This window comes from Melospiza melodia, chromosome 2 (genome assembly GCF_035770615.1).
Source record: "Melospiza melodia melodia isolate bMelMel2 chromosome 2, bMelMel2.pri, whole genome shotgun sequence".
NCBI lineage: Eukaryota > Metazoa > Chordata > Aves > Passeriformes > Passerellidae > Melospiza > Melospiza melodia.
Window position 1 is genome coordinate 76,912,081 of NC_086195.1, and position 27,853 is coordinate 76,939,933.

General features: G+C 34.8%; 1 protein-coding gene across 2 annotated transcripts in view; it reads left to right on the forward strand.

The window, feature by feature from the left end:
• DYNC2H1 (dynein cytoplasmic 2 heavy chain 1) overlaps positions 1–27,615 on the forward strand; it is a 143,166-nt gene extending 115,551 nt beyond the window's left edge. For both annotated transcript variants that reach the window (XM_063148920.1, XM_063148921.1), the window contains exons 85-89: positions 1,970–2,059; positions 16,683–16,792; positions 17,122–17,203; positions 23,473–23,589; positions 27,076–27,615. In XM_063148920.1, coding sequence (XP_063004990.1) covers positions 1,970–2,059; positions 16,683–16,792; positions 17,122–17,203; positions 23,473–23,589; positions 27,076–27,234 — 558 coding nt within the window. In that variant the 3' untranslated portion in view covers positions 27,235–27,615. The remainder of the gene's footprint in view (positions 1–1,969; positions 2,060–16,682; positions 16,793–17,121; positions 17,204–23,472; positions 23,590–27,075) is intronic.
• The last annotated feature ends 238 nt before the right edge of the window (positions 27,616–27,853 follow it).

Below are 27,853 nucleotides of genomic sequence, written 5' to 3' on the forward strand. Positions count from 1 at the left end.
ATTTGTTAGCAAAATTGCTGTACAGTCAGACTAAATTAAGTTTTCTTGTTAGCAATCTCATTGCCTTTTAAAACATGTTTTGACTATGTGGTAGAAACTGACGCTAAGTCCGAGTCATAGTGAATGGAAGGGATACATGTAATGGCCATTCTTTAGCTCTTAGTTATATTTATTGTTACTGAGCAAGAGAGCATGGCTTGCTTGTGTGCTTTAGCTGCACTCTTCTGTTGGAATTGGCAGGAGCTGTGAAGCTGATCACTGCCTCAAAAAGTTTCTTCAAAATTCTGTGCATTTTAACCTCTCATAAGCATCAGTTCAGCGCTTCCTGATGTATTGACCAGTGCTTCTGTCATTTCATCTGCTTACTTACCCACTTTCCTTGACATGGATCACTTCATTGGATTGTGACTATATAGCAATTTTTTCAGCAGCCTTCCAGAGAGGCTAATGCCACATTCTTGGCATGGCAGCTAAACCTCACTCCATTTGTCATCCTAAAATGATTTTCTTCATGTGTTTTCTATACGCTCTTCTTGTTTAGCGTTTTCATGTTTTATGTAGCAAAGGATTATTTTTCAAAAGCTGTATTTTAAACCCACTAGGATTGTAGCTCTTTTAAGATTATAGCACCTGAAGAAACTGCTGGATTATGAATAGGAATGTAAAATTCAGTAAATGTATGACATGTAAAGGTTTGGCAATGTCCTGTATTTGTGTAAAATTCTTATGTTAGCCCCATACTATCCACTGTGAAGAAAATTAACTCCACCCCACCCAAAAAGAGCATAAGCACATCTGAGATACACTTGCATAATAACAATTAGCTAAGCAATTTCTTTAGACTTAAAGTAATTTAGATTGATATATTAACAGCATTAGGCAAATGCCTTGTAAGTGATAGATTGATGAGCTGCTTGTAAATGCACATCTAGTAGAAGAGGCTGCAAAAATGCAAGGTCTCAAATAAAAAATAATTTTCAAAAAATCCAGTTAGGAAAAACCCCATGCAGTTAACTGTCCTTTATTAATTGTTTTGTATGTATTCTAGATTATTGAATTAATTTTTAATTAGTATCTTGAATCTCATTACATTTTGGTTTTTATCTATAAAAGGTAAATACAGTGTATTTACTTTGGAAGATATCTTTTTTTGCAAACTTCTGGGATTGGATTTTGAATACCTGTTCAGTACATATTCTATTAGAATGGGAACTTCCTGGAAAATGCAGCTGTAAATATTAAACAGTATAAACTGTTGATTCTGCTTAGCATCTTCAGTAGTGTACAATATTCCACAGGTACTGATTTACATTAATTCTCTTTCTCATAAGTAGGGGAATCTTGCAGTCACTTTCAGTGTGCTTTAGATTCCTGTGGAGTAGGTAAAATTAGTGTTTCTATCCTTATCTTATAAGGAGGAAGTTTAAGAGATGCCCTTTTAAGCCTTTCTTTTTGAAATCAATCAAAAATTTATATTGGGAAGTCTTGCAGGCCTTTTTTTCTCAGGTGTTGCTCTACAAAAGCTGTAAGGTGATGAGAAAATAATCATGCAGAGGAATTGTACCAGATTGTCTTCATCACAGAGCCACACAGCTGCATTTTGAAGTCTGAGGAGGCTACAGCAGAGGAGTGGGAAACTGGCTGCAGTTGAAAGATAACATTGTGACTTCCCAAGACATAATGCTCTTAGCCTTTTTGGAAATATTTATGGAAGCAACTGATATTTCCTTATTGAATAGCAGAGGTTCTTGCAAGCTCTCCATTAACACTGTGGCTGGGTCACACAAAGAATTAGCGGGGATCCAACCTTTCTGTTTGAGGTTGTATGTTCTTGATCATTATATTGCTGGTGTTGTCTTTTTTTTGTAGATATATTTGATCTCCAGGTTATTTATTTTTATTCAAGTTGCCAACTTAAAATGAAATGACAGTGGATTTGATACTTTCAGTGTATATATTTTTATTTCAGTGTCCTGCCACATGGCAAAGCAAGTGGGAAGGTCCAGAAGATCCTTTGCAATATCTTAGAAGTCTTGTAGCTCGAGCACTTGCTATACAGGTAATTTTAAAGAGTCATTTTTTACTCACTGTGCTGGTATTCAGTGACACTGTATATTTTGTAAATTCCACTACAGTAGACCTTTACAAACACAGGTCCAAAAAAATTTTAGATGTGTGAAAAGGTATATAAAAATCTAAAGATCAATAATTTATCTAAATTAATTAGTATTTAAGGAAACAGATTCCTTATCTGTGTTGGATACATAGAGAGAAAACCTGAAAGAGAGGAGGACTACTTCAGAAAGGACAGATCTTTGTTGCCTCCAGGCAATAAGTAGAAAGCTGTTGGTTTTGATCTTGATTAACACATCTTGTCCAATGGGATACCAAGATTTTTGTCAACATTTATGTTGACTGTCAGATTCAGAAGAAAGATTTGAGTGCCATGTGTCTTCTAGGCATTTCTTTTTCTAAAGAAACTGTCAAATAAATGTCTCTGAAGTATTAATAATATTCTTGTTATGCAAACAGTTTCTTTTGGCTAATACTTATTTTTTCTTTAGCCTTTCCTTCTAAAAAAGTTTAAAGTACAAAACAGGAAAAAATATAAATATGTATAGCAACAAGTTAAAGCATGTTCAGATGTTAATTTGTCATATAACTGGAGTTGGACTTCGTCCCATCTCTCTTTTTTCTGACTGTTACAGCCTTTAGTATTAAAAAGACATCATTTGTGGTGATTCAGTGTGTTTGTAAGCTTCAAGAGTACATTACTGTTTGCAACTTCTACTTTCATTTGGTTGTGACCAAACTGCATGAAATTTTCCTTAAAAATATGATTTATTTTTAGTGGAAGTCTGAGATTAAAGATTGAGCTTCTGTGTGGAGTGCACCTCCCATACAAAGTATGCAGAGGTAACAGGATGAAATTAGTGTTAATAGTAACAGGTGATTTTCAACCACACGTATTCCAGAAGCTTTTATTTCCGTATAATACTCCAGTCAGCTATTGACTAATGTGTTGCATTATATTTGCTGCATTACCATGATAGTAATCTTCCTTTCTCATTTCTCAAACTACTGACAAAATGGTACATTTGGATTAGTCATTTTTATGAAAGTTATGAAGGACTCATTTACAGTTTTTTACAGTTATTTATTGTAAGAGAGAGAAAGATTATTAAGCCACAGCTTTGCAGTAGATACTTGATTGTGTCCATAAGCAGTACATGATATTAAATTTTTATTAGTGATAATAGCTACTGGTTGTCTCATTTTATTTCTTTAATGTCAAATATCTAATATAGTTGTGTTTGGAGCAATTCTTAATAATAAAGTATCAGTCTGTTTTGCATCTCAAGCTTCTAGTCAAATCATATCCAAAATACAGTGTGTGTATTTCTATATTGTACATTATTATAAAATGTAGATTATTTCTAGTTAGGCATTTCAGTTGAATCATCTTTTTGCTTAAATGTGATTCCAAATCCCAACTGTGCCCATTACACCTTCCTGATTAGTCTTGATCATTTTTTAATTATCTTTTCATTATTGATTTTATAAATGTAATTAATCAGTAGTTAATTCTAGGTGAGTATTCAGAAATTCAATAAGGGCTTCAATAAAGATATCTCACAACTCTGAAAATTATCTTCTGATTTATATTTCAATAAATGCCATATTTTGGATTAGTTTTATATGACCAGCTTTATAAGCTTTTTTTTTTAGTTACTCTTATGTCCCTCTGTTACATTAACTGTAAGATATTGACTTACACTGTACTGTTTGACAAAGGTTTAATTTAGACATTTTTAAGAGAAAATAGGAGACACTGAAAGATCAAAGTTGTACTAAAGGATTACATTTACTAAGGATGGAGTAAGTCTCTGCCTATGCTATTAGTTAAAGGCTGCCTTGTCAAGTGGTTTGCTGCCAGTGCAGGAAACAATAAAAGCAACTGCAGCAAGCATTTAATGGGGATGGGGAGGAACACAAAATATAGGCCAGATGGTAAAATATTTATAGCAGAATTTATAGAAGTATAAAGATGTTCTGAGAGCATTACACAACAACAGGCAGAAAAACAACAGGTTTTGCATTTTTTTAAGTCTGAATTTACTCAGTAAAAAGCAAATTTAAAAAACCAAAAAAAAAAAAAAAAAACCAAAAAAAAAAAACCAAAAAAAACAACCCCAAAAAACCCCTGCCTAATGAAAGTGTGAAGAAATTTGTGTATGTAAAATGCAGTAGAGCCATATGTTGCTGTATACTATGTTGTGGTGACAGACCTGATGTAAAATGTAAATAGGTGGTTTCTTTCCAGGTGAAAGTTCTGATATTTGGATGGTAGCTTTTGCTTTAAATTGAAGCAAATGTTATGTATTGAACATTCTTCTAAGATGGAGTTCTGAATACTTTCAATTAGCAGTGCTGACATTGAACTTCATAATACTGTGCTTCAACTTGTCTGTCTATAGTGATATATTTTCTACCAACATTAAGATATGAAATGTATGAATCATCAGTGGTCATTGTATAAGTTTTAATTCTTGGTCCTTTTACTGTCAGTTTCCTCATGATGGCACCCTAAATGTTTTCTGTGGTTTCCCTCTCCTGTGGTTCATGATCATAGCTCAGCAATAAGGCACATCAGCCTATAATGGTATTAAATGCATCCCAGTCTCTAGATAAGTGTCTTCTCATGGCTGTGGATACCAGCAAGAGAGAAGGAGAGAGAGCAGACTCAGAACTGCAGCTACCAAGAGGCAAAACAGCAGCCCAGGCAAATGTCAGCTGAATAGCAACCTTAAAAATTGTTTCAGGTCAACAAATTGGAAATTGATTTTTGTTTCCACTAGAATGAAATAAAGAGCTTAAATTCTCCTTTTCAAAAAGGAATCCCAAACTCTTCTTGTTCCAAGAAGACCTTATATTTCATTCTTTTGGACTCATCTAGTTTTATGTCATTTACAAAAACAGTTCTTCCTTTGGATGACTGTTGAGTTAGAAAGCTGCTAGAAGTCTTGCAGTGTACATTCTGACCTCAGAATCATAAGCACCAGTTTCAGAGTTCTAATCAGGGACATGTTTATGAATACTGAAAGTTTTTAGTTGCATAATTTATGAAAGGTTTTGTTGAAATTGTGCATTCATCTAAAAAGTACTCCTAGTATATAAAGAAATTAAATTTGATATTTTTTTCAAGAGACTTATGTTTTTCTGAGATGTTCTCTTGTCCCTTTCCATCCTGAGTAAAATCTAACATGGTAATATTTAACTTCAATACCAGTTTGATCACCTAGTATAAGATTTTTACTATTTTAATGGTCTTTTACTATTTAAGGAAGAATGACTTTGTTCCTGTTTTGGAACCCTATTCCTCCGTTTCAACAATTAGGTCTCTAGAAAGGTGGATTGGATGCCCAATGTAAATGAGGTTTGAACTCTTGGAAATTGCCTGCTGAATGTACTATAAAACCTTCTGGGAATAGGAACCCCAGGATTTCTCCTTCACACCCCAGGCATCTGGGCTGAGATATTAAATATTCATTCGCTGATAACAGGCAGAAAGGCTGCTATTAGAAAACCAAGGGAATCAAATCCTCTCAATTTTCACCAGGTTAAAGAACTCACATAATAAATCTTGTACAAATCCAGAATAGCCATGCTGAGTCCTGCTATTCATTCACTTGGGCACTCCATAATAAGGCCTATCCCAGTCCAAGTAATCACACTTATTTTTCGGAGTGTTTTCTAATACATTGCCTTAGCAGAGTTTGCAGCAGGGACAATAGCTTAATGGTTTGTGCTGTACAGTTTTAGGAGAGGCTGATTCAGATAGATTAGTTTGGCTGGTTCCCCACCTTGTCCTTGTTCCTCTCATGACTCTCTATTTGAAGAGCTGTTACCTAGGTTTCTGTACAGTGCAGAATACTCCAGATTCAGTATTCTAATATTGAAGCACAAAAATTCATAAAAGTGTTGTGTTTTAAATCCACCCATTCCATTATTTTAGCTCAAATTTCCACATTATTCTGAAGAATTAGCATTTTTCTGCTGTTTTTCTTAGGTTCTCCTCTTTAGCTGTCATGAATATCAAAACAAAAATAAAACTGCAGCCAAATATTATCTGCTAAGGAGCTGATCTTCAATTGACTCCCTCAGTTCTCATCATGTTGCAAAATGATTTTACTTTGTTCCAAATTTATCAGCCAGGATATGTCTTTTAAGACCTTATATCTAATTAATAACTGCTTGGTAAAAATTGGAAATTTGCAAGTACTACTAAAAAAATGTTTTGTTTGTCTCTGACAGGCAAATTTGAAGTTCTTAGCAGCTGTTTTATCATGTCCTTTCTAATCACTGACTCACTTAGATTGCATTGATTAAGTAATGGCTGATATAGAGCAGTAGTGCTTTGTAAAAATGCACCATCCAAACAAGGGACCAAACAGAATGTGAGATAAAAGGTTTGGACATGGATGGATAATAGGAGTTGTCCATTGAAATAAGATCTAATATCCAAGGAAATTAAAGCAAAAGCTGAAGCATTTTTTGTACTCTTACAGAAAGCTGTGTTAATGCATTGATGCAATTTCCCCTCCAGGCCCTTCACTGTATTTGCAGCCCTCCTTGGGACACTCTCTAATAACGTACTATTTTTCATATATTGTGGTGCCCAAAATTAAATATAACTTTTTTTTTTTGTAGTGAAATGTTTCTTTTCCTCCAAAATACAGTAGGTTTTAAATCTGCAAACTATGCTATTTCAAAGGTAAATAATTTCAGTTGCCAATGAGCTGTACTTATCTCAAGTTTTGGAAAAACATGCCTTTTGCACAAGAAAGAGTTGCACAAAAAACTGGAAAAACAGTTTTTAAAAAGCAGCATTGGAAAAGGGAAAATATCACTACCTGCATTTCCTTTCATTTCCCCAGCTCACATTTCATTGTGAGCTGTTGTAGCTTATTCCCAGTGAGTGTTTGGTGCTCTGTTAAACTGAGGCATCCACAAGTTATGGGCATTTTAATAAATATCAGGCTTAACTGTTGAGAAAAGTAATTTGTTTCAACAGAATTCAGCGGCTGTTCATTAAAGTCTTGAAATTCTAGGCATGTTTTGTGAGAATGGCTGTTCTGTTGAAATTATGAAATACTACCTTGTAACTAGAAGTTTGCGCAGTACCCCTTATCATACTGCTAAGCAATTATTCAGCTCTTTGATTATAAAATATTTATTTCAGGAGATAATTACTCATAAAATGACTTTTTGTAAGTGTTGAATAAAAGAGGACAAACCCAGGTCATTGTTTCTACAGATATTATATATGGAATTACAATCTTTTAAAGAAAATTATCTTTCTTTCCTAACCTAGATTTAAATTAAAAAACCTAGATTTAGTATTCTGTATTTCTTCTATGAATGCAAGATAGTATTTATATACTTAGTAAATTACAAAAAGCTGTGCTATATATTGTAGAAGATGCAAAGCTGTAGTAGATATCCTTCATTTAAACTAAAATAGTAATGATCATTTATTGGTTTTTCTCTTTAAGCTACAAGATACATTTTCACAATACAGGAAGAAAGCTGAAAAGATGCAATGATAAAATATTAATCAATTTTATGCATTTAATCTGTCAAAATTAAAAGTGTAGATTGCTCTGTTTCTAATAACTTGTTTTTCACTGTATCTTTTATTATGGACAGAGCTGTCTGCAAAAGAGAAAGCAGAGTAAAATGGATAGTCTTGTCTGACAAAAGCTCAAGCAAAAAAGGTTAATTTTAGTACAAGTGGTAGAAAACGATGTTATTATCATTCACATATGAAAATGAGTCCTTCTGTTATTCTGTCAAAAACTGGTAATTTTAAATTCCGTCCATTAATAAATGAGAAGGCTGCAGCACATGCTAATGTACCAATTTGTAGGTTCATCCCATCAATCTGCTTTGCTTTTTTAAGACAACTTAGAATTAGAGAGAGCTCATGTCCAGCCTCTCACCTACCAGCGCCCCCACACCCTTCTCAGCAGGGCTGCTCTCCATCTGCCCATCCCCAGCCTGTGCTGGTACCAGGGGGTGCCATGACCCAGGTGCAGCACCTTGGACTTGGTCTTGTTAAACCTCGAGCGATTCCAAGGGCCCCACTCCTCAAGCCTGGCTGGTCCCTCTGGGTGGCATCCTGTCCTTCAGTTGATGAGGGTACACCTGATCCCTTTATCTATGTCATCAATGAAGATATTAAGGAACACTGGTTCCAGTGTTGACCCGTGAGGGGACACCACTTGTCACTGATGTTCACTGGGACTCTGAGTCATCGATCAACACCCTCTGGATGTGATCATCCAACCAATTTCTTATCAATCTCCCAGTCTACCTATCAAATCCATCTCTCTCTGAAAGAGAAATGTTGTGAGGGACCATGTCAAAGGCTGTACAGATATCCAGATAGATGGCTCATAAATCCCAATATGTAGCCCTGCCCATGCTCAGTGCTATAGTCACTCCATTATAAAAGACCACTGGGTTGGTTTGGTGGGACTTGTCCTTGGTCACAGTAACTTGCTGTTCTGATCACCACTACACTGACAGAAATATTGTATCTACTAAAAAGTAAGCAATCTATTCAAAATCCATTGTTATTGTTTTATTTGTAATTCTGATTTCAGAGTATGTAGTTAGAAGTTCATACATAGAAATAAATTATGTGGAATATGTAGAAATAAATTAGGCTTTGTAACAAAAAGGTAGTGTGATCGTGGGCTCTTTTTAACCTCTAGATGGCTTGCTGGGAACTGGGTTGGTGTAGCAGTTTGCAAAATATTTTATCTCCTGTTTTGAGATTTTAACAGGTCATAATCAATGGTAACATGCTGTAACTATTTCTCAAATATCATTTGCAGATATGTATTTAAAAATAAGCTAATTTTTTTATTAGAAGCAGATTTCCATTCCACAAGCGAGCATCATCCCTAATTAGCAATCTTTTCTTTGGGGGAAGGCAGAGATGTAACCTCATCTTGACCTATCTTTCTCTCTTTGAAGGAGATGCAGTATTACTGAATTTGAAATTACAACAGTTTCATATTGTATCCATTTGCCAATATATAAAAAATATTTAAAATTTTGGAGCCTTTTAAGTTTCAAGGCTGTCAATTCAAATTTTGTTTGTGAAGGAAAAGAGTCATAAGAATAATTCTTGACTAAACCCTTCCTTATCTGTTGAGTGTGCAGTAGTTTTACTCTTGGGAATTCACAGTCAAATAAAGTGATCAGAGCAGGATGAAAGTGCACTCAGCAATTCTGTAAACAGACATGACTGAATTTTAAAACTGAAGTCACAGAAAGGCATTCAGATTTGGGTTTTGTTCATTTTGTTGTTTGGTTTTTACTTGGTAAAATTCTTTCTGATGTAGTCTTGTTTCTAAATGTTCAGCGAGGTACATAATTGAAGAGAGAAGAAACCAAACCTTGAGTCAAAGTAGAAGAGTTGTTAAGAGTGATGGAAGCTTAGATCCCTATTTAAGGTGTGTAAGTGATGCATAAAGGCAGAAGGATAAATGCCTTCCTGCTCTATGATGTTTCCCAGTGTGTTCGGCTGAGTGCTATAAATAGCGACTAAATTAGAATGTGTGCCCCCATATGAAGGACAGTATGCAAAAGCATATTGAGATATTTGTAGTGGTAATTCCACACAGTCACTCTGAACTAAGAGAGTTATGATCCAATGAGAAATCTGTTCTCTACATCTGAACTTGAATTTCAAAATTCCTGTCAGGTTTATACTGTTTTTGCAGCATTGTGTGTGCTCTTCCTTATACGCACAGTGTGTTTTCTTCTACGTTTCGATAATTAACATTTTCAGTATTATTTCTAATATTTCATTATCCCATGCAATAAATTAAGCAATTGAAATTACTTATATATCAGCAAAAGGCAGTAAATAATTTAGAACTAAACCAAATATTGTTCATTCTTCAGATATGCAGATTACAAAGCTATGAAGATTTGCTCTGTCATGTGTATTCATGTATTTTATCACACTGAGAAAGAGCACTGATTTGGATATATGAACAGAAGAATCCATCAAATAAAGAACACATTAAGATATTACTAGAATAATAAAACTGAAACCAATGTGTAAATCCAAAGATACCATTAGAAATGCAAAATTCCTAATGACCTTACAAATGGTCAAAGGGCAGTTATTAATTCTTCTTCACTTTTGAGGCAACATCTGAAACACTTGTCTAGTTTTCAGCTTCTAAATTAAGAAACATTACCCATATTGTCCAGAGATGTTCGTGGAAATATATGATTTTGTGGAGGTATCTTTGGAGATTCACAGAACTACAGTAGACTGTGCGCTGGGCAAGCTAAATTGGGTGTTGAATTTGGAGCTACTCTGAATTGCAATTGGATTGCATGCCAAAATGTTTAATTTTATGAATAAATTGTTTCTGTGATGGGAAGTAATTTAAAAACTAAATCCATTACAGCTAAGCAAAAAGAAAGCAAAAATTAATTTTAAAATATAACAAAAAAAGAAAATGTGGTGTTTAACAATTGGTGAAATATTTTTTCCTTAAATTGCTCCCTAATGCATGTTTTTCTGGCTTCCTGAGAACAGGCGTGAATGAAGTTTTATACCATGCTAATGCTCTTCAGCATTCTCTTAGCTTTCTCATGTGACAGGACATCTGAAAGAGACCTACAGCCTTTATGATGAGCTGTTCATTTGGTATTGGCCATAACAAGTGAAATTTGCTTTTGGGTTTAACAAAAGGTTTTATGAGCTTCAGAGAGCTTATATGCTGCACTTGAGGTATATTTTTGCTAACTGCCATAGCTTTACAATGTAGGAGCAAACAACAATCCATACTAGCTTACTGCATCAATTTAAAAAAAACAACTTAATTATATTCGGCATCTTCACAAAGTTGTTCTTTTTTGAACAAACTATTTGCTAGTCTGAGCAGTAATCTCTCTTTTGAACAAACTATTTGCTAATCTGAGCAGTATTGGAGTGTACTATTTATTGGAGTGGAAGAGGGTGTGCCAGGATGCCACATCACAGACTGTCCATGACATCATTTACTTCCTTTGTTTAAATGGAGTGGCACCAGCCACTGTTTCATTTGGTAATCTCTTTTTCTCATGTGAAAAACCCAGATTTCCTTCTTTGCCTTTTTAATTGTGGTATCTTCTAGGCATTTTGGGATATGGGCCCCACAGAGTTAAGCAATTTCTGATTAGATTGCTTCAGTCTGTTTGATTAACATTTTTACTTGTCTGAGAGTTAGGTTAAGCCTCAATAGTTGCTAATAAAGTAGAGTTCTGTGACACCGGCATGGGTGAGATATTTTCTCTGTATTTTGACAGCCTTAAGAGAGGATGTTAACAAAAAATAAATGAACTGGTAAACAAGAATGAAACAAATGGAAAGTGACTGGTTACTGCTATTCAAGGGGTCATCGTTTCAGTAAAGGAACAAGGACTGTGAGGGAGATGCTAATGGAAAATCTGTATTTCATGGAGTGTTACCAGGGAAACGAGCCATGGCAAAGTAAGCAGTTCTCTGTGGCTCTCTTCATTGTAATATAGCCTTTGAGCTGGTACTGTAAAACAAATTACTGCAGTGCATCCCATCATTACCAGTGGCCAATATATTGAGTATTCTCTATCCCTGTTTAGTCACACCAGCACCATCACAGTATAGATTTCAACATCCCTGCTCCAGAGCTCTGAAAAGGATTTATATCTGAGGTAGTCCTGACTTTGTCCAGGTATTATTGCAGACAGTCTAGTCTGTTATCTACACCAGAATATTGTATGCCACTGTTTTCTGTCCTCTGCAACTTATTTTTGGAAATGGAGAGTTGATTCACCAAGGAATAGTTCCAGTTCTTAGGCTTCCTTACCCAGTTATACACTTGCTGTATAACTGCAAATACAATCTAGTGCTTGGTGACTGATGTACTTGGGAAAGAAGAAACTAGAAGGCATGAAGCATAGGAGTATTGCTTAACTGGATTCTGTGTTTAGTGGTCATACAGGAAATATCTGGAAGTAGATATTTTTGGCATATGTCAGTCATGAACTTGTAGGAATGTTGTTGCAGTTCCTATGCATCATTCTGGTATCCATATTAAATGTCGGAAACAGAAATTCAGGGGAAGTTCTGTTTGATAAAAGATGAGCTAATATAGTAACCATAATGAGATCACATCTGCTTATGTTTCTGTCAGCTGTACCTTACTGTGTATATCTGCTTCTAGCACATGGTTAGCCAGCATGCTGATGCTGAGGGACCGAGAACATTCATGCTGTAACACTGTGCTGTTATTGCTCAGACTTCCTCAACAAGCAGGGGGCTCTGAGGTATGGAAAACTGAAATAAAGCTTCAATAGTATTTGGTTTAAAGCAGTAGCCAGTGGTGAAAAAGGAAGGAAAGGAAAGGAAAGGAAAGGAAAGGAAAGGAAAGGAAAGGAAAAGGAAAGGAAAGGAAAGGAAAGGAAAAGGAAAGGAAAGGAAAGGAAAAGGAAAGGAAAGGAAAGGAAAGGAAAGGAAAGGAAAGGAAAGGAAAGGAAAGGAAAGGAAAGGAAAGGAAAGAAGGAAAGGAAAGGAAAGGGAAGGGAAGGGAAGGGAAGGGAAGGGAAGGGAAGGGAAGGGAAGGGAAGGGAAGGGAAGGGAAGGGAAGGGAAGGGAAGGGAAGGGAAGGGAGAAGAGAAAAAGGAAAAAAAATCAAACATAAACTCCAAATTAATTACTCTGTTACTTATCATTTGTAAGTATGGGCCAACACCTTATCATATATCTGAAATACTGCAATATTCACACATTCATTTAATGAAGGATAGCTCCTCAAGAATAAAGGCTGAAGGATTTCACATAGAAAGAATTACCACAAGGGAGCGAATTGTTGTATACCTGTTGTTCCTCAGAAACCTAGGCATTACCTCCTCTGGGCTCAGTGCCTATAAAAATCCTTCTGTTTCATTTCTTTGAGCTGTAATACTGTCATTCCTGCTGGTATTTATCATTGAATGCCTGCACTTTGGAGCACACCTGTAGAACAGCTGCTGCACTGTGAGGAAAATGGGATTGTAGCATAACTGCTTGTTTGACCTTGGCTCAGTCTAAACTCCAGCTAACTGAGTACTGACTCCCCTAGCAGTGCTACTCACCATCATTTACTGCCAGACTTAGCCAAAGTTCTGCATATTTTCCCCTAGTAATGTGGAAAACTTCTAAAACTTGTAGAAAAACAGAATTATACCGTATGGTTCCTGGCTATGCATATGTGTGTAACACTGAATACAATTTTCCATTTAGGCACAAAAATGAAATCACCTCTGTGGTGATTTATAGGATTTTCTTTTTCAGCATAAGTTCTCTTTGGAGACCACAGAAATAGAAAAATGCAGTAGAATAATATACATTTGGAATTAATTAAAACTGGTGAAGGAAGAGTATTTGCTTCATTTTAGAGGAGTTCTGTGTTCCTAAAGCTGTATAAATAATAATGTGAAAATCTGGCAGCCTCCTTATTGTTCCACTGTTCAGTGAGGCACTCAATTTGCTTTGGGATTATTGATGATAAGGAAGACTTCTCTCTGAAAGTGGAATAGATGTTTATTGAATGTTAAGATGCATGAAAAAATATTATTTGAATTACCTGAGACCATGCTAATAGATTTATTTTTGTAAGGGAAAAAAAAAGAAAATGAAATTTTTTTTTATAGCAAACAGAACCCCACATTAATGGAAGTTTTGAAATACCCTCCCAGGAATTCTTTGCAAGCATTTTGACTATTGCTGATAAGTTTTGGTATTATATTTCTAATAGTAATAATTTTCTAAATTAATCTATCACAGACAGTTAAATTCCTAGTGTAATTGTAATGAGAAATATTAATAAAATATTGAAATAATGATTTTTTTAAATAAACAGTTGCAAAGAGAGTGGATAATGGTTTTTTTCTTACATTTTGAATAAACTTATTTTCAGAGTTAGGATATTCGGACTGTAGACCACATTGTTGGTTATATAAGAGTTGGTGATGGAAGAAAGCCCTTCAGACTGAAATGCTGCATGGCCATGCAAGATGAATAAGAAGTCAAACAACTTTTCATCACTTTGACAAATACATGTTTCTATCAGATTTCGGATGGGGGAGGGATTTCTTCTTTTCAAGAAACATCACTTTAGTCTTTCTACAGCTTAGCTTAAATTTCCTTCCCGTCAACACCTGATCTCTTCCAGCCCTATGGCAGTGGCACTACCAGTGACAAATGATCTGTTAATAGATTGGTGTTGTCTCTCGAGACTGTAGCATTTCCCTAATAGGCTGTCATGTGATCTTATAGGACCGAAATAAACATAAGGATATTTTTTACAATTGGGTTGTAAAATACATTTGATTGCATCTAAAATTATTTATTTAAATGTAAATAAATGTAAATGAGCTGCATATTCAGCTTTATACAGAGCAGTACAAGACATTAAAATTTTGCTTTTGTGGTCTAATGAAAGTTTTTGTTATTTTGTACATCCTAGTACTACTAGTTATATGAGTTCAGAATTAATATTACTCATATTGGTCTTTTAATTGGGTGGAATAAAAACATCTGTGTTCCTGATAGTGTTTCTCTCTAGTAGTGACATTAAAAGTTTATTTGATGACAGCAATATAATGATTATATTAATTACAAGTTGAAGTCTACTTTTATTACACAAAACAATTTACAAAACCTCTCCTAATCAGAATACATTTACTGATATGATAAAAGAAATTGAAGTCATAAGTTTCATAAAGTTATATAAAGTCATTAAAAGAATCATGCAGATAAGAGTCATTAACTGTGTACATTTACCTAATGAAAATGGAAAGCAGAAATCTCTGAACTGATTCATAATCATTTGGTTAGGGCTTATAGTCAGTGATGTGGCATATAAAAAAAACCAAAACTGATTAAAGGCTTTAACATGGTGGAAGCATTATGGAGATGTGTGACACACTGCCAAAATAAAATAAAACTTACTGAGTGTTATCTACTTAAACTTACTGAGTGTTATAATTTTCGATGATTTGGTCACTTCCAAAATGGTTCTATGGAATTACTCATCTGTAAGCAGTTCAAACAATACAATAAAGTAATTTTGAAACATGATAGAGATGCTTGGCAGGTACATTGTGTGATGAGAGTGTAACTTTCAAGATTTTTTATTCAGTGACTACAGCAATTTATAATTTCGTGGGAGCTGGTATCTAGAAAGGAGTGGGGCTTGTCTTTCTCTGTTCTGTTTTGATATCATATTTCATGTGATAGCATGTGGAATCTTATTCTCTGATTAGTTTCTATCTTAGTATTTGCAGAATCACAGAATGGTTTGGGTTGGAAGGTACCTTAAATATCATCTGGTTCCACCCCCATGCCATGGGCAGGGACACCTTCACTAGGCCAGGTTGCTCAGAGCCCCATCCAACCTGGCCTTGAAGGCATATCTGTGAAGAACTTACTTGTAGGGTGGTTATACAGTGACCTCAGGTTCATACTGCAGTGCCATTGTAAGGACTGTGACTATATCATATAAATAAATTGTACCAAAGAGATACACTGTAAGCGTTTCAGAAGAGGATTTTGAGTGTAAACTGTTGTATAACCAGTCAGGTTCCTAAATATCTTGTCTGAAGAGAGCAAATTCTTTGCCTGAGATTGTTAATGTCTTGAGAACCAAACTAAGATTGCATTGCTTAGGATTATAAAGATGGCATGGTTTATAAAGATGGCCAAGTGCAATGTGTGCCTCTTTTCCCATGCTGGCATGCAAGATGTTGCATTGGTGAGAAATTCAAGCTTGATGCTCCTAACAGGCTTCCCAGCTGCCAGTAAGAAGAGTGGAAGAAGGTTGAGGCATGTGCTCTGTAAGGATAATTGAGGACAGTTATTCCCCCCACCTTTATTAGATTCATTTATTGCCACATATAGTAGAGTCTAGTTTTTATCTTATAATCAATTCTGTGAATTCATGTCTACAACTAATATACTAAAAATGGCAGCATTAACCTAGTAGTAAGGAATATTTAAAAAACCTGTTGGCAAGTAGTTATAGAAACTGTTACAGCAGATTGAAAATCAAGTGTTTCTTCAATACAATGTGCTATTTATATGGAAAAATGATCTTAAAGTGTACCTAAAAGGAATGCAGTTATTTTGCTGAACTTATTAAAGCAAACACAGGAATGGCAGCTATTTGATGGAAAACATAAACACCCCAGTAAGTAAAGGTGAAATAGGGTTCCAACAATGATAAAATTGTTGAAATTATAATTTTCATCACACAATGATAACTTTTCACTGTGGAAAGTAAGCTGCAATGAACAAAGAACGAAACATGAGTTTATTTAGAATGGGTGAGTCATGTTACATATAAACTGCTCATTTTCTTTATCTTTTAAGAGGGCATTCATTTCTTTTTTACCAGTGTGAAATAATAGAAATTAAGCTTTGAGGTTACAGTATGTTTACACAAGCTTTTTTCATTAATTATAATAATTGACATACCCACATTAACTCAAAATGTAGAAAAATCAAATAATAATTTCAATTATTTCAGGATCTCTTTTCTTTTTTCTTCTTTTTTTTTTTTTTTGTTGTTTTTTATTCTCTCTTTTAGAATTGGGTAGACAAAGCAGAGAAACAGAAACTGTTGTCAGACACCCTTGACCTTTCTGAGCTGTTTCATCCAGACACATTTCTCAATGCCTTACGCCAGGAGACTGCAAGGTGAGGGAAAAATAATGTGCCTATTTGTGCTAATGTGCCATTGTTCCTTATGTGTGAAGAAGGTTATTTCATTTTGAGGACACAGAGCCAAAAAGTTATGTCAATTGTTGTCATCAGTCATCTTTTTTTAATTTCTTGCCTTGAAGTAAAGTAGCTGTTACCTGTTTAAATACTCATATTTTATTTTTTTCTGTTAGAGATGTATTTTTCTTCAAATTAAGACTTAGTATCATATGGTACACATTGAAAATACATTGAGTTTGGTATTGTGTTTGCTATCCTGTTGTTACACGTCTGTAAAATTTACTGTATGTGTGTTTCCATTGCAGAGTAATGAGGTGTTCGGTGGACAGTCTCAAATTTACAGCTTCATGGAAAGGGCGAATACAGGAAGGCAAACTCCAAGTTAAGGTATTTTACTAGGATGTTGTACTAGTATTTTATGAGGATGTTTTATCAGTATAGCCTAAGTCATCTGCCCATAAACTTCCTAGAAAACTGAACTATAAATAATTGGTCTACCAGAGGTAAAAAGACTGGTAAATCGTATACAGCTACTAAAATGACAGTGCAAAATTCCACAGAAAACCGAAAATAAAAGCAGTTATCTTTTGTCTTCTCCCTGGTCACTGTTATCATTTTAAAATTAAGCTTATTGCTCCATTCTCTTCAACCACCTCTTAGATGAAAATTGAAGCTGCAATTTTTATGAGTTAGAATTTTGCTCTTGTCCAGATAGATGAGTGGCTGGTAGCCAGAGGAAATACAAATGTAAATCTATAAGTCTAAGACCATGTGTTAGAATTTCTTTAATCACTGGAAGCAGACTACTAAGGAGATAAACCAGAGTAAACCATAAGATGACTAGTTTTTGATATGATAAAAGCCCAAGAATTTTTAAATGTTAGTTAAGCCCAGCCAGCAGCCTCAAAGCCACCACTTGTTGCTTTGACAGCAAAGTAGAGATGAATCCTCAAATGATTTAATTTAGCTTCTTAACTAGCTTCTAACTTCTAACTAACTAACTTAATTCCAGGTAAAACTACCACTTTGGTCAGCACAGGTCTGTGTGCACCTTTTTTATACTTAATTTTGTAGGGAATTGACAAAATAAGTTTTCTGTGCTGTGTCTTCTTACAGATGTGCTGATCCCAAAATAATGCTGCACAGCTCCACATTCTGGGTCAGCATGGAGCACAGCCCTTAAAACCACATCCCCACAGAGACACTTGTGCCCAGTGCAACAACTCAGCGGCAGCTGTGGGGTCCCTGCAGCGGAAGCAGAGATTGCTGCATGAGGAGAGAGAGAGCAAGTGGCAGGGGACCTTCTCTAGTCTAGTAATGCAGACAGAAACAAGGGTGGGGGAGATTTTAGGGTTCTGAGCTGGCTTCTTACACTGTCAAAAATTATTAATACAGAAAATGTAAGATTTCATACTCCTAAAAGATTAATATATTGTAAAGCCAGTAAACATAACTGTAATCATCCAATCTGCCCTAAATACAGTGCAGTCTTTTGAACTTTTTGGAATAATTCCTGTTGGACCTAGAGAATGTAATTTTGCAAATTCTTCAGTCTTGATATTTAAGTAAGAGTAATGCTTGCCTGCTTCATTTCATAAGAAGCATGAGAAGACAGGTCTGTAAAAGTTGGAGATAAATAAACCAGGGAATTTTAGGACTTGGTATAAATCTGGTATATGACAAATATACCTGCAAATCATATGGTCTGAGGTTACAGATTCAGCCAAGGCTTCTAAGGCCATAGCAGTAAGTCAAAACTGAGTTTCACATCTCAGACCAGTCATTCTAGTAGCGTAGCTATCAGTTGCAGACTGTAGGAGCTTGAAGTTCTTCAAAACGATGTTAACATTTTTGAAAAATATCAGAAGTCAATGTCAAGTACCTCAACTCCTAAACAACATTAACTCAGTGTATTCATATATTAAAAAATATCACAGTGTTTTACAGTTGCCAGATTGAAAGAGCTGCTTGGCAAATAAAGAATGAGAGGAAAGAGTTTTGTTACAGTACTCCAGTTTATATTAAACTTCTGACTGAAGTTTAAAATGTTTTACTGTCTGAGAATTTATGTGGTAAATTTTTGGCAATGCTAGTTAAAGTACACTGTTGGCAGTCTATATCGTGTGTAGGCAAAAGGTTAATGTATATGATCTATTGCTTTGCAAGAATATGTCATGTTCTAAGAGGGATTTAAAATCAAAAGAGAATTTTGTTTAAGGAGAAATTCTCTGCCCTGAGAATAGAAGAAGCAGGTGATTGGTTATTTTTAGCAAAACATAAGAATCCTGTCAAGTTTCTTCACTTGATTTGAATATTATCTTTTCCTCTGTAAGAGAAATACTCATTGATTCTCTGTTAGTAAGAAATCACTAGTATTTTCACTGTTCCTTTTAATCTTTGATGAATGGAAAGGCTTTGGAACCCTTTGCAATGCTGAATATTTAGATTTCCCTACCATGAGTCATTCCTCATGTTCATGGAGAGCTGAGAGGAGACTTCCCCATTAGTAAAGCTACATTAGGAGGGACTATAACTAGGGCATAAAACTGTTATTGATTCAGAAAAGTAATTCTCTGAAATGTATCTTGTTTGATAAGGATCCTCTGGATTGTACATTTAGGTTGGTTCACCAGAGCACTATGAATTTTAATACTGGTAAAGTAAATGTTGTATCAGCAGTTTCAAGAATTCAGGCTAACTTTGTTGAATGGGAACCTATTCTGAGTGGGAACTCAAAGAAAGAGAATCCCATCAGCAAAAATAATAAGTCCTGGAACACATCCTGTGGTGAGATAGCTGGGACTTGTTTTATCCCACCTAAATAAGAAATTGTAGCTTACCAGACTCCCCTGCAGGAACCAGACCATGGTATAGGCTATTCTGAGGTTTATCAGTCTCAATTGATGCAAATAGTATTATTTCACTTCATGTAACTAACTCCACTGCGAGACTTGATTTTGTACTCACAGAGTTGAGGGACTCTCTTTCAGGCTCTGGGAGAGTTGTGCTCAAGTCTCTGAATCAACAAATATTTAAAAACCTAATAGAATGTCTCTGTTGAAGGAAGTACAAGTAGGAATACAGGTGAATTTAAACCTGATAGTCACACATACTCTATATAACTTTCTTAGGAAAACTGTCAGGCTTTGAAGACATGTTCTTCAAGATTTTTTTCTTACTTTTTATTTTAAAAGGTTTTGATGACTTAGAATTTATTCTATGATAAGGAAAGAACAAGGAGATCTTCTTGTAATCTGTATGATGAAAATGCTTTCTTGGTCTTGCTGTGATTTTAAAAAATGGCATCAAGCTTCAGCAATTGTAGATGGTTGATCTTACTATGCATAAAAATACAAATAATTTACCCCATGATCATCTGTAAATTAGAAGTGTGCAGTTCTAGAACTGTCAGTGAAACTGCAAAGTAGGCAGAGGAAAAATCAGGCCAAGAACACACCTTAGTCTTATATGAATTATCAAACGAGATACTAAATTATCAGTGTTAATTCAGGTGATGGTTTAAATGTATGATGTGGAGTGGATCTCCTCTAGTAGGATGTGATGAATATTTGATTTAGAATCAATCTGTATGAAACTACATCTTCTTTAATGTCACTCCACGTTGCTTTAACAAAAGGTACTGAAAATGTATGGCTATTGCACTAAAATTACATATTGATATGCAAATACGTCTCTTCTGTTTGCTTTGTGCACGGATTGTGCTGTTGCACAACAGCAGGTAGTCATTCCTTTTGGCATTCCATTTTCTGTATTGTAGAAAAGAGTGAAAGAAAGGAAGAAACATGGTAAGAAACTTATTGGGTAGTAAGTAATATGACCTTGGGTAGGACTTAATATACACAGTAAAAAAAAAAAATTACTGAGAGTCTCAAATCCACAATATGAGTATTAAGATCAAAACTATACTCTTAGCAACTGACAGATATATTATTATAAGGCATGCTGAGAGGTCTTTTTTTACAGTATACCTCCATCTCAAAATGTCAATAAATTAATGATGGAGGCCTGTAGAGGTAACAAAGTGAAAATATGGCTTCCCAAAGTCTGCTGCAGTTTGGATCATGTCATGGAAAATTATGGCATTAATTAGTAAGGGAAGATCTGTTGCAGAGAATTTGAAATTTGGAAACAGATGTGCTTTGGACCATGGTATCAGCCCACTTTCTACTAAGGTATTTTAAAGAAACATAGTCTGTAATGTGTAAAAATAAGTTTTTTGAATCTAAATTAGTACTGATAGCTGTGAACTGCCAAATTCTTTGTAAGAATTAAAATTTATGGTCAATTTCTGCCATTACTCTCTGATGAGTTTCAAAGATACTATGATTATATTACAGATGCTGTGAAATTCAAGTCTATCATAGTACTTGTAATTTCTCTATAATGTTTATTATAGAAATGAAAGCATATTGGTGTACTCAGTCAAATGGTATGGAAAGTACATTGTTCTAGTATTGTTGGGGTTTTTTTCTTAATGTCTTTTAATGTTGAATGAAAGTAGAAATTGGGTCCTAATCTTCAAAGGAGTTTCTAGCATTGGTTTCCAGGAGAAGTTTTCCAGGAGATCAAATGGTATTTTCCACAACTGTAGTGTCAAAGGGACTGCAAATACCAAAGAAGAAAAGTGCAGTAAAAAGTTTTTTCAATAGGTAACCCACTTCTATAGAAATTTCTTTCAGAGATGTTCAGGATGGCCAGACCTTTGAACACCCTAGCAATGAACTTGAAACCGCTTTATCAGACCAATCTTTGTCCAATAACTTTGCCAGTTATTTATTAAACTATGATCCCTAAAAATATTCCCTGCAGAAAGCAAGAAGGACAGAAAGAATAACATAGGAGATGAATCTTTCTAAAATTTGTGTGAAAGTTAGACAAAAAGTCTACTCTGAACTTTCCATCTGAGATTGTTTTGGTTCAGGTTATCCACAGCTTTGGTGGTTTTGCTGTTAGTCCTAGTCTATATGAAGCACAGATTGCTCTAAAGAGCATTGTCACTTCTCTGGTCACTGTCTGTCCAAGGAGAAGCACAGCTTTGTTCTATGTCTTTTTTAAGAGCCATGTTTTATAATATTTTTTTTTCATATTAAAATTTTTACATCTGCATCTTGCACATTGTAAGGAAGATTCTCCAGCTCAGCTGGGAGAATAAAAGAGAAATACGAGTTTAAAGAAGCAAATTCTTGAAGAGTGTAATGCCTGTCTACAATCAAAAGAATAATTAGAGATTAAATATGCAAAATGTAATCTTAGCTAGTTTACACTTAATACACTATTAATTGAAAACCCCTAACACTGGGGAGGAAAGCATTGCTTTTCAGTCATGACAGTAACTCACATTGTGTTACTGCTTTATTCCATCTTTTGGTGTGAAATACATAATTTTAAAATACTAAAATTACCTAAGGAAATTATATCCATTTCATCTATGATACTAATCTTCATTGTAACATCATACTTTAACTCCTTTATGCAATCTGATAGATGTTTCAAAATTTCTTGCAAGGGAAAATATATTGGAAAATTACATTTTTCTCCATTTTCCTTATGTGATCACTCCTCCAATTTCCAGCAACATTGTATTTCCTAATTCCAGCACTTCTTTATGAACCATGCATTTGGTGAAAGCAAACCTCAGTATGATAAATTTAATTCAGGCTTTAGTACGATAGTGTAACAGGCAGATGATTTTCAGATTGTAGCTTCTGTTACATATCTGCTGCAGCTGGATAGTTAGCCTTTGAAAAGCTGCATAAAAGTTATTATTGAATAAAGTTTTATTACTGTTAAAATGGAAGTTGTCACTTCAGCAGGCCAAAAAAAAAAAAAATTATTATTGTTGTTGTTGTTGTTGTTAATGTTAATGTTATTATTTGTAATCTAGTAGTATTTGTACTGAGGAAAATAAAGCTATCAGCAAATATTGGAATTAATTTTTAAGGAATCTAGAATAGAGGTCACCAACTTATGGAAGACTCCAGAGAAGAAAAAATAGAACCTTTAATTCAGAGGCTGAAATTAATTAAAAGAAAACACTTGAAAGATGTTGCAAATAAAGCATTGCATAGTTACTTAAGGAGCACCTGTGATTCTTATTTAATTTTTTGCCAAACAACAAAATGCTTGTCTAAGAAGTTTTGAGTTTGTTAAATAAAATTTTCTCTCCTATTATTTCAGTGTATTTTGTTTGCCTCTGCTGAAGCTGTGGTTGCACATTCCATTCTTTGAAAGCTGAGCTCAGACTTCCAAGCAGGAAGTCATGCTTATTGCAGTGATTGTTCTTCTCTTCTTCTCGACATTGTAATGGTTGTGAACTTGGCTGTTGCTATCATAATTCCATTAATCAAATGCCAGGCAACTGCAGTTTCATAATTAATGACATTTACAGGTATTTTTCTCTGGCATTTCAAAGAATGTGAATCCAAATCAGAGGAAGTTCACAGTGAAGTGTGGTCCAGATCTTGCTTTTAAATCATGTTTCCTATTCTCACAAAGAACATAACAGTAATTAATTTCCTGTCATTTAAAAATTTGCTCACAGTAAAAAGGTTCATCATTTATTAAAGCACAGTGTAATCATTATTGACATTTTAATTCTGTTATTTATGTTTGAATATTTTATATTTCCATGGCAGATCAGTGGCTTACAACTGGAAGGTTGTCGTTTCGATGGAAATCGACTTTCAGAAAATCTGCATGATTCTCCCAGTGTGTCATCTGTTCTCCCTTGTTACATGGCCTGGATTCCACAGGTACTAAATTATTAAAAACCCTAAACTTTCAAGACCCATAATTTTATTTTTGATGTGTAGTAGCTTTTCAGTATGATGTTGCTGACCTGTTTTCCTTTCATTTCAAAATAAAAATCCCAGTCTTTACTAGGAAAAGCAGTTACATTATTTAAAACTGAAACTTATTGTTATTTTGTTTATATTCTTTAGCTTATATTGCTTAGATGAACTCAAGGGCTTTATTTCAGTCATACCTTAGTTTCTTTGTCTTTTAAAAACATTGGCATGTTTTTACAAACCTTTATTAGTAAATATATATATATGTTTGGGAGTTCATTCCTAGAATATATTTTCTTTGCATTTTAAATATTAAAGTAAAATGCAGTGGCAATAAAAAGAGAGAATATGATGTGAGCTGTAAGCAAAGAAAGCCTTTCTCCTACTTAAACTAATTTAAAAAAAGTCACTGCTTGCAGATTTTAAGATGAAAGAAAGTAATCCAAACAGTAAAACCTGTTACTGCTTCTGCCTTCCAATTGGCATAGCAATTGCTGATAAATAACTCAAAAAGTCACATAAAATATATTCTAGGGTGTGTCTTTTAACAAAAAATTGCTTATTATGGAATTTGTCTCACATTTAGGAAGCCCATCCCATCAGAAGATATCTGGGATGAGTCTGCCCAGTGTGACTCTAGAAACAGACTAGACCTCCATGATGGCCTTTGTGTATTGTGACAGATAAAGCACAAGGAGCTCCACTGCTAACACACTGCTGTATCCCAACTTACTTTTTCTCTCATTGTTATTTCCAGCAGGGGAAATATAGCATTATATTATAGGACAGCATTAGAAGTATAAAGGTCAACAGATTTAGACCTTGAACACAGAAGTAAATGCTAGCCACCATCTGCACCATTGCTCCCAGCTTGATTAAGAAAGAAAATACTGAAAATTTTAAAAAAGGACAAAAAATGAAAACATCACAAAAGCTCTTACTCAGTTGACCAGTGAAGGGTTTCTCAGTTTTTTGGTATTTACAGGTTTTGGTTTTTTCACCTTAATAAACAGATTCCTAATTTACTTGAGAGGTGGTGCATGGGATAAATACAGAATTGCCAGACATTCTAATATATTGGCTCAGTGGTGGATGTGGAGGATGGTAATATATGTGGTTTTCCATGGTATCACCAAATGGAAACACATTTTAAATGAGAATTCTTAGTCCTCCCATTTTTCTGAAAGATGTTCATCTTGTGTTTGAAATAAAACAGATTTTTTAGTACTTTTCTTAATAAGACTATTTTTTTTAACTCCAAAGGTAGGATCCAAAAGTTATATGTGAAATCAGCGGAGAGCTTTATCTGTAAAATTAAAAAATTAGATACTTCAATAATCAATGAATTAAACTTTGTCAAATGTACTTATATTTGAAATGAATACCAACTGGCATCTTTGTGTTGGGAAAAAAATCTAGTTCTTATAAAACACAGGCCATAACCTGTCAACTGCCCACTTTTTAAATACAAAGTGTCTCTAAGGAGAGTTTTTCTGAATTGGTCTACCCTTGAGTTGTTTTACAATCACTGTAAAAATTGACTATAATCAAATACTGTGCTCAGAAACCAAAGCAGAATTGGATATCATTCATTTCCCTTAATTTAATTATCTCTCCTTAGGAGAAGAGTGCATAAAATTGAACATATTATCTTAGAATTCTTAGGTTTTGAACTTGTTTTCTTTTCTCCATAAATGCAACTTTTGAAATCTAGTGAGCAAAAGTATATGTATAATGTAATGTTTTGAAGTAATTTTCAACCAAACTTAACTTCAACCTAGGGAATTTCTCTGAGAGAATCCCCTCAAAATCCTGCAGTGGTCTAAACAGAAAATTTTTAGCTATTAACACTATGATTATTCTCATATTCATGCTTATTCTCATAAGCTTGTTCTCTTATTCTCACATTAAACTGTGAAGGTCCTTTCCATTTTTAATCCACTGATGGATCCCATGCTGTGAAGGGTGTCACTAAAGGGGATGGAACTGTGTATGAGGCAGTCTAACAAAGAGAACTTTTGGATTGTACTTAAGCCAAGGACATAAGGATTTGTGACTTAAAAAGACTACCGCAGAATGGTTTTAACCCTCCAATAATGTGATTCCTTAAAACATCAGCAGGATTGAGAAAGGCACAAGAACAGATATTTTGTTCCTAAAAGTGTAAAAACAGGTCTTTGAAGGCAAACTGGCCAGCTTTTGGCTCCCAGCTTTGGCAAAATTTAAATTCTCTGATTAACATTTTACTCTCGGTCTGGCCAGCATTTTGTCTTCTTCAGTAGTGTTATAAATGGACTAAGTACAGTCCTTCTGAGAACAGCTGAGTTCCTGGTTATAAATTATTCTATACAAATATTACCACACATAAATCTTCTGCAAGGATTGAAACACTGTTGTTCAAAAGACAGGGGAAGTTGATTTTCAAAAGGAACAGCAAAATTCTTTAGTAATGATTTTATACTTCATATGCAAGGCAAAGTACTTGAAACAGTTATTGTTTGCATGTTTCCTTTTTCCTGTTTTTAGTTATTTTCTAATATTGGAGCATCACTAACTCACATTTGATGTGATTTGAGTGAAAATGGCACTCATTTTTATTTAAAATTCTTTTCTGACAAGTCTGCTTCTTTGTTATTTCGTTCTTGAAAATCTGACATTTTCCTGTTGACAGGATGGGACATTTTGAGTTTGACAGAAAACATGCTTAATATATATCAGTTGAATCAAACCCTGATCTATTTGTAGTAACTAAATACATCATGGGTTGAAATTAAGTGCTGTAGGAAGTCTTGATGGAGTCTTTGAGCTCAGTTCTGTGGTCACACATATGGACAGGGCCCCATGCAAAGCCCTAGGAGGAAATCAGGCAGTTTGTGGTAGGCAACAGAGAGGAGCAGTTCAATAAAGTAGCCTGGAACAGGTGGGGTGAGGATTTTTGGATTGTAGTCCCTGCGGTATGATGGTTGCAGGTGTCTCAGATGACACCAGGGGCTGTGCCTCAGGAGGAGGGCAGGGTTTGCTGCAGGGATGGAGGGGGCAGTAGGGTCTGCCAGGGCACTGCCAGGAGAGCTGCTCCCCACGCCACAGCACTGGGGCTCCTGAGCAGTTTCTCCCTGCAGGAAACTGACCTGCACTTCCCTTAGCCTGCTTGGCAGACACTTTTGATGTGTGTTTTTGGGAGGGTTTTAGCTGAAGGAAGATTTTCATATGTAGTTCAGAGGATCACCCTTGTTATTTCCTTCCTGGTGTTTGAGTTATGGAGACAGCAATTTTTCTGAAATCCCTGCTTCATTCAATCCTTCTCCTTAGTGCCCTGAATGAAGACTTCCTTTTCCAAGGCTGCAGTGTCCAAACTGTATCTTAACTTTAGATACCATGCCAGTGGACAATATTGCTTTCTCATGCTTTGTTGTCTTTTTATGTGACAACTAAGAGCTTGTTTGTTGACAGGATGCATATGGTCCATATTCTCCAGAGGAATGCATATCTTTACCAGTCTACTCTAGTGTGGAGAGAGACCGTGTGGTGACAAATATTGATGTACCTTGCGGAGGAAACCAAGACCAGTGGATTCAATGCGGAGCTGCTTTATTTTTGAAAAATCAGTAATCTGAAATTGCATCAACTTGTGAAGTTAAGAGACATTTTAACATCTAATTTCTTACTTACCCAAAGAGAAATTTAGATTCATTGTTTTTATATTTTTAAAGCAATGGTTTATTAATTCCTGTTTATTTTTTTAAGATGTATTTAAATAATTCTACTTGATAGAACTTCAATGTATCTTTGTGGGATATTGTAAAAATTGACATGGCACTATTCAGCAAACTGCTAATTCAGATTATTTCTCTAGATTGTAATATGCTGTATTTCTTTCTTGAAGTTATTGAAATCTCTTCTGGTTTGCTCAGAAATATTGAATAAAAATTCAAAGTCAGCATTTTTTCCTTGATCTTTTTTTTTTCATTATCCTTTTGAAACTGTTATTCATATGCCTCTGTTATTTAATAAAGTAAAAATTAAAAACTTACCTTTTGTAACTGAAATTTAATGCTTTACTTGAAGGTAAGAATCAGGATAAATGTTTCAGTCTCTTTTAATGATGTTTTGCTTGTAATTGTATTTCTTTGTATAGCTAGTAAATAATAGGATTTCGATGACCTTCATGTGAAGTTACGAAGTTAGATTGCTATCATGGGTATTATCTAGAAGTTACTGAAAAAAAAAA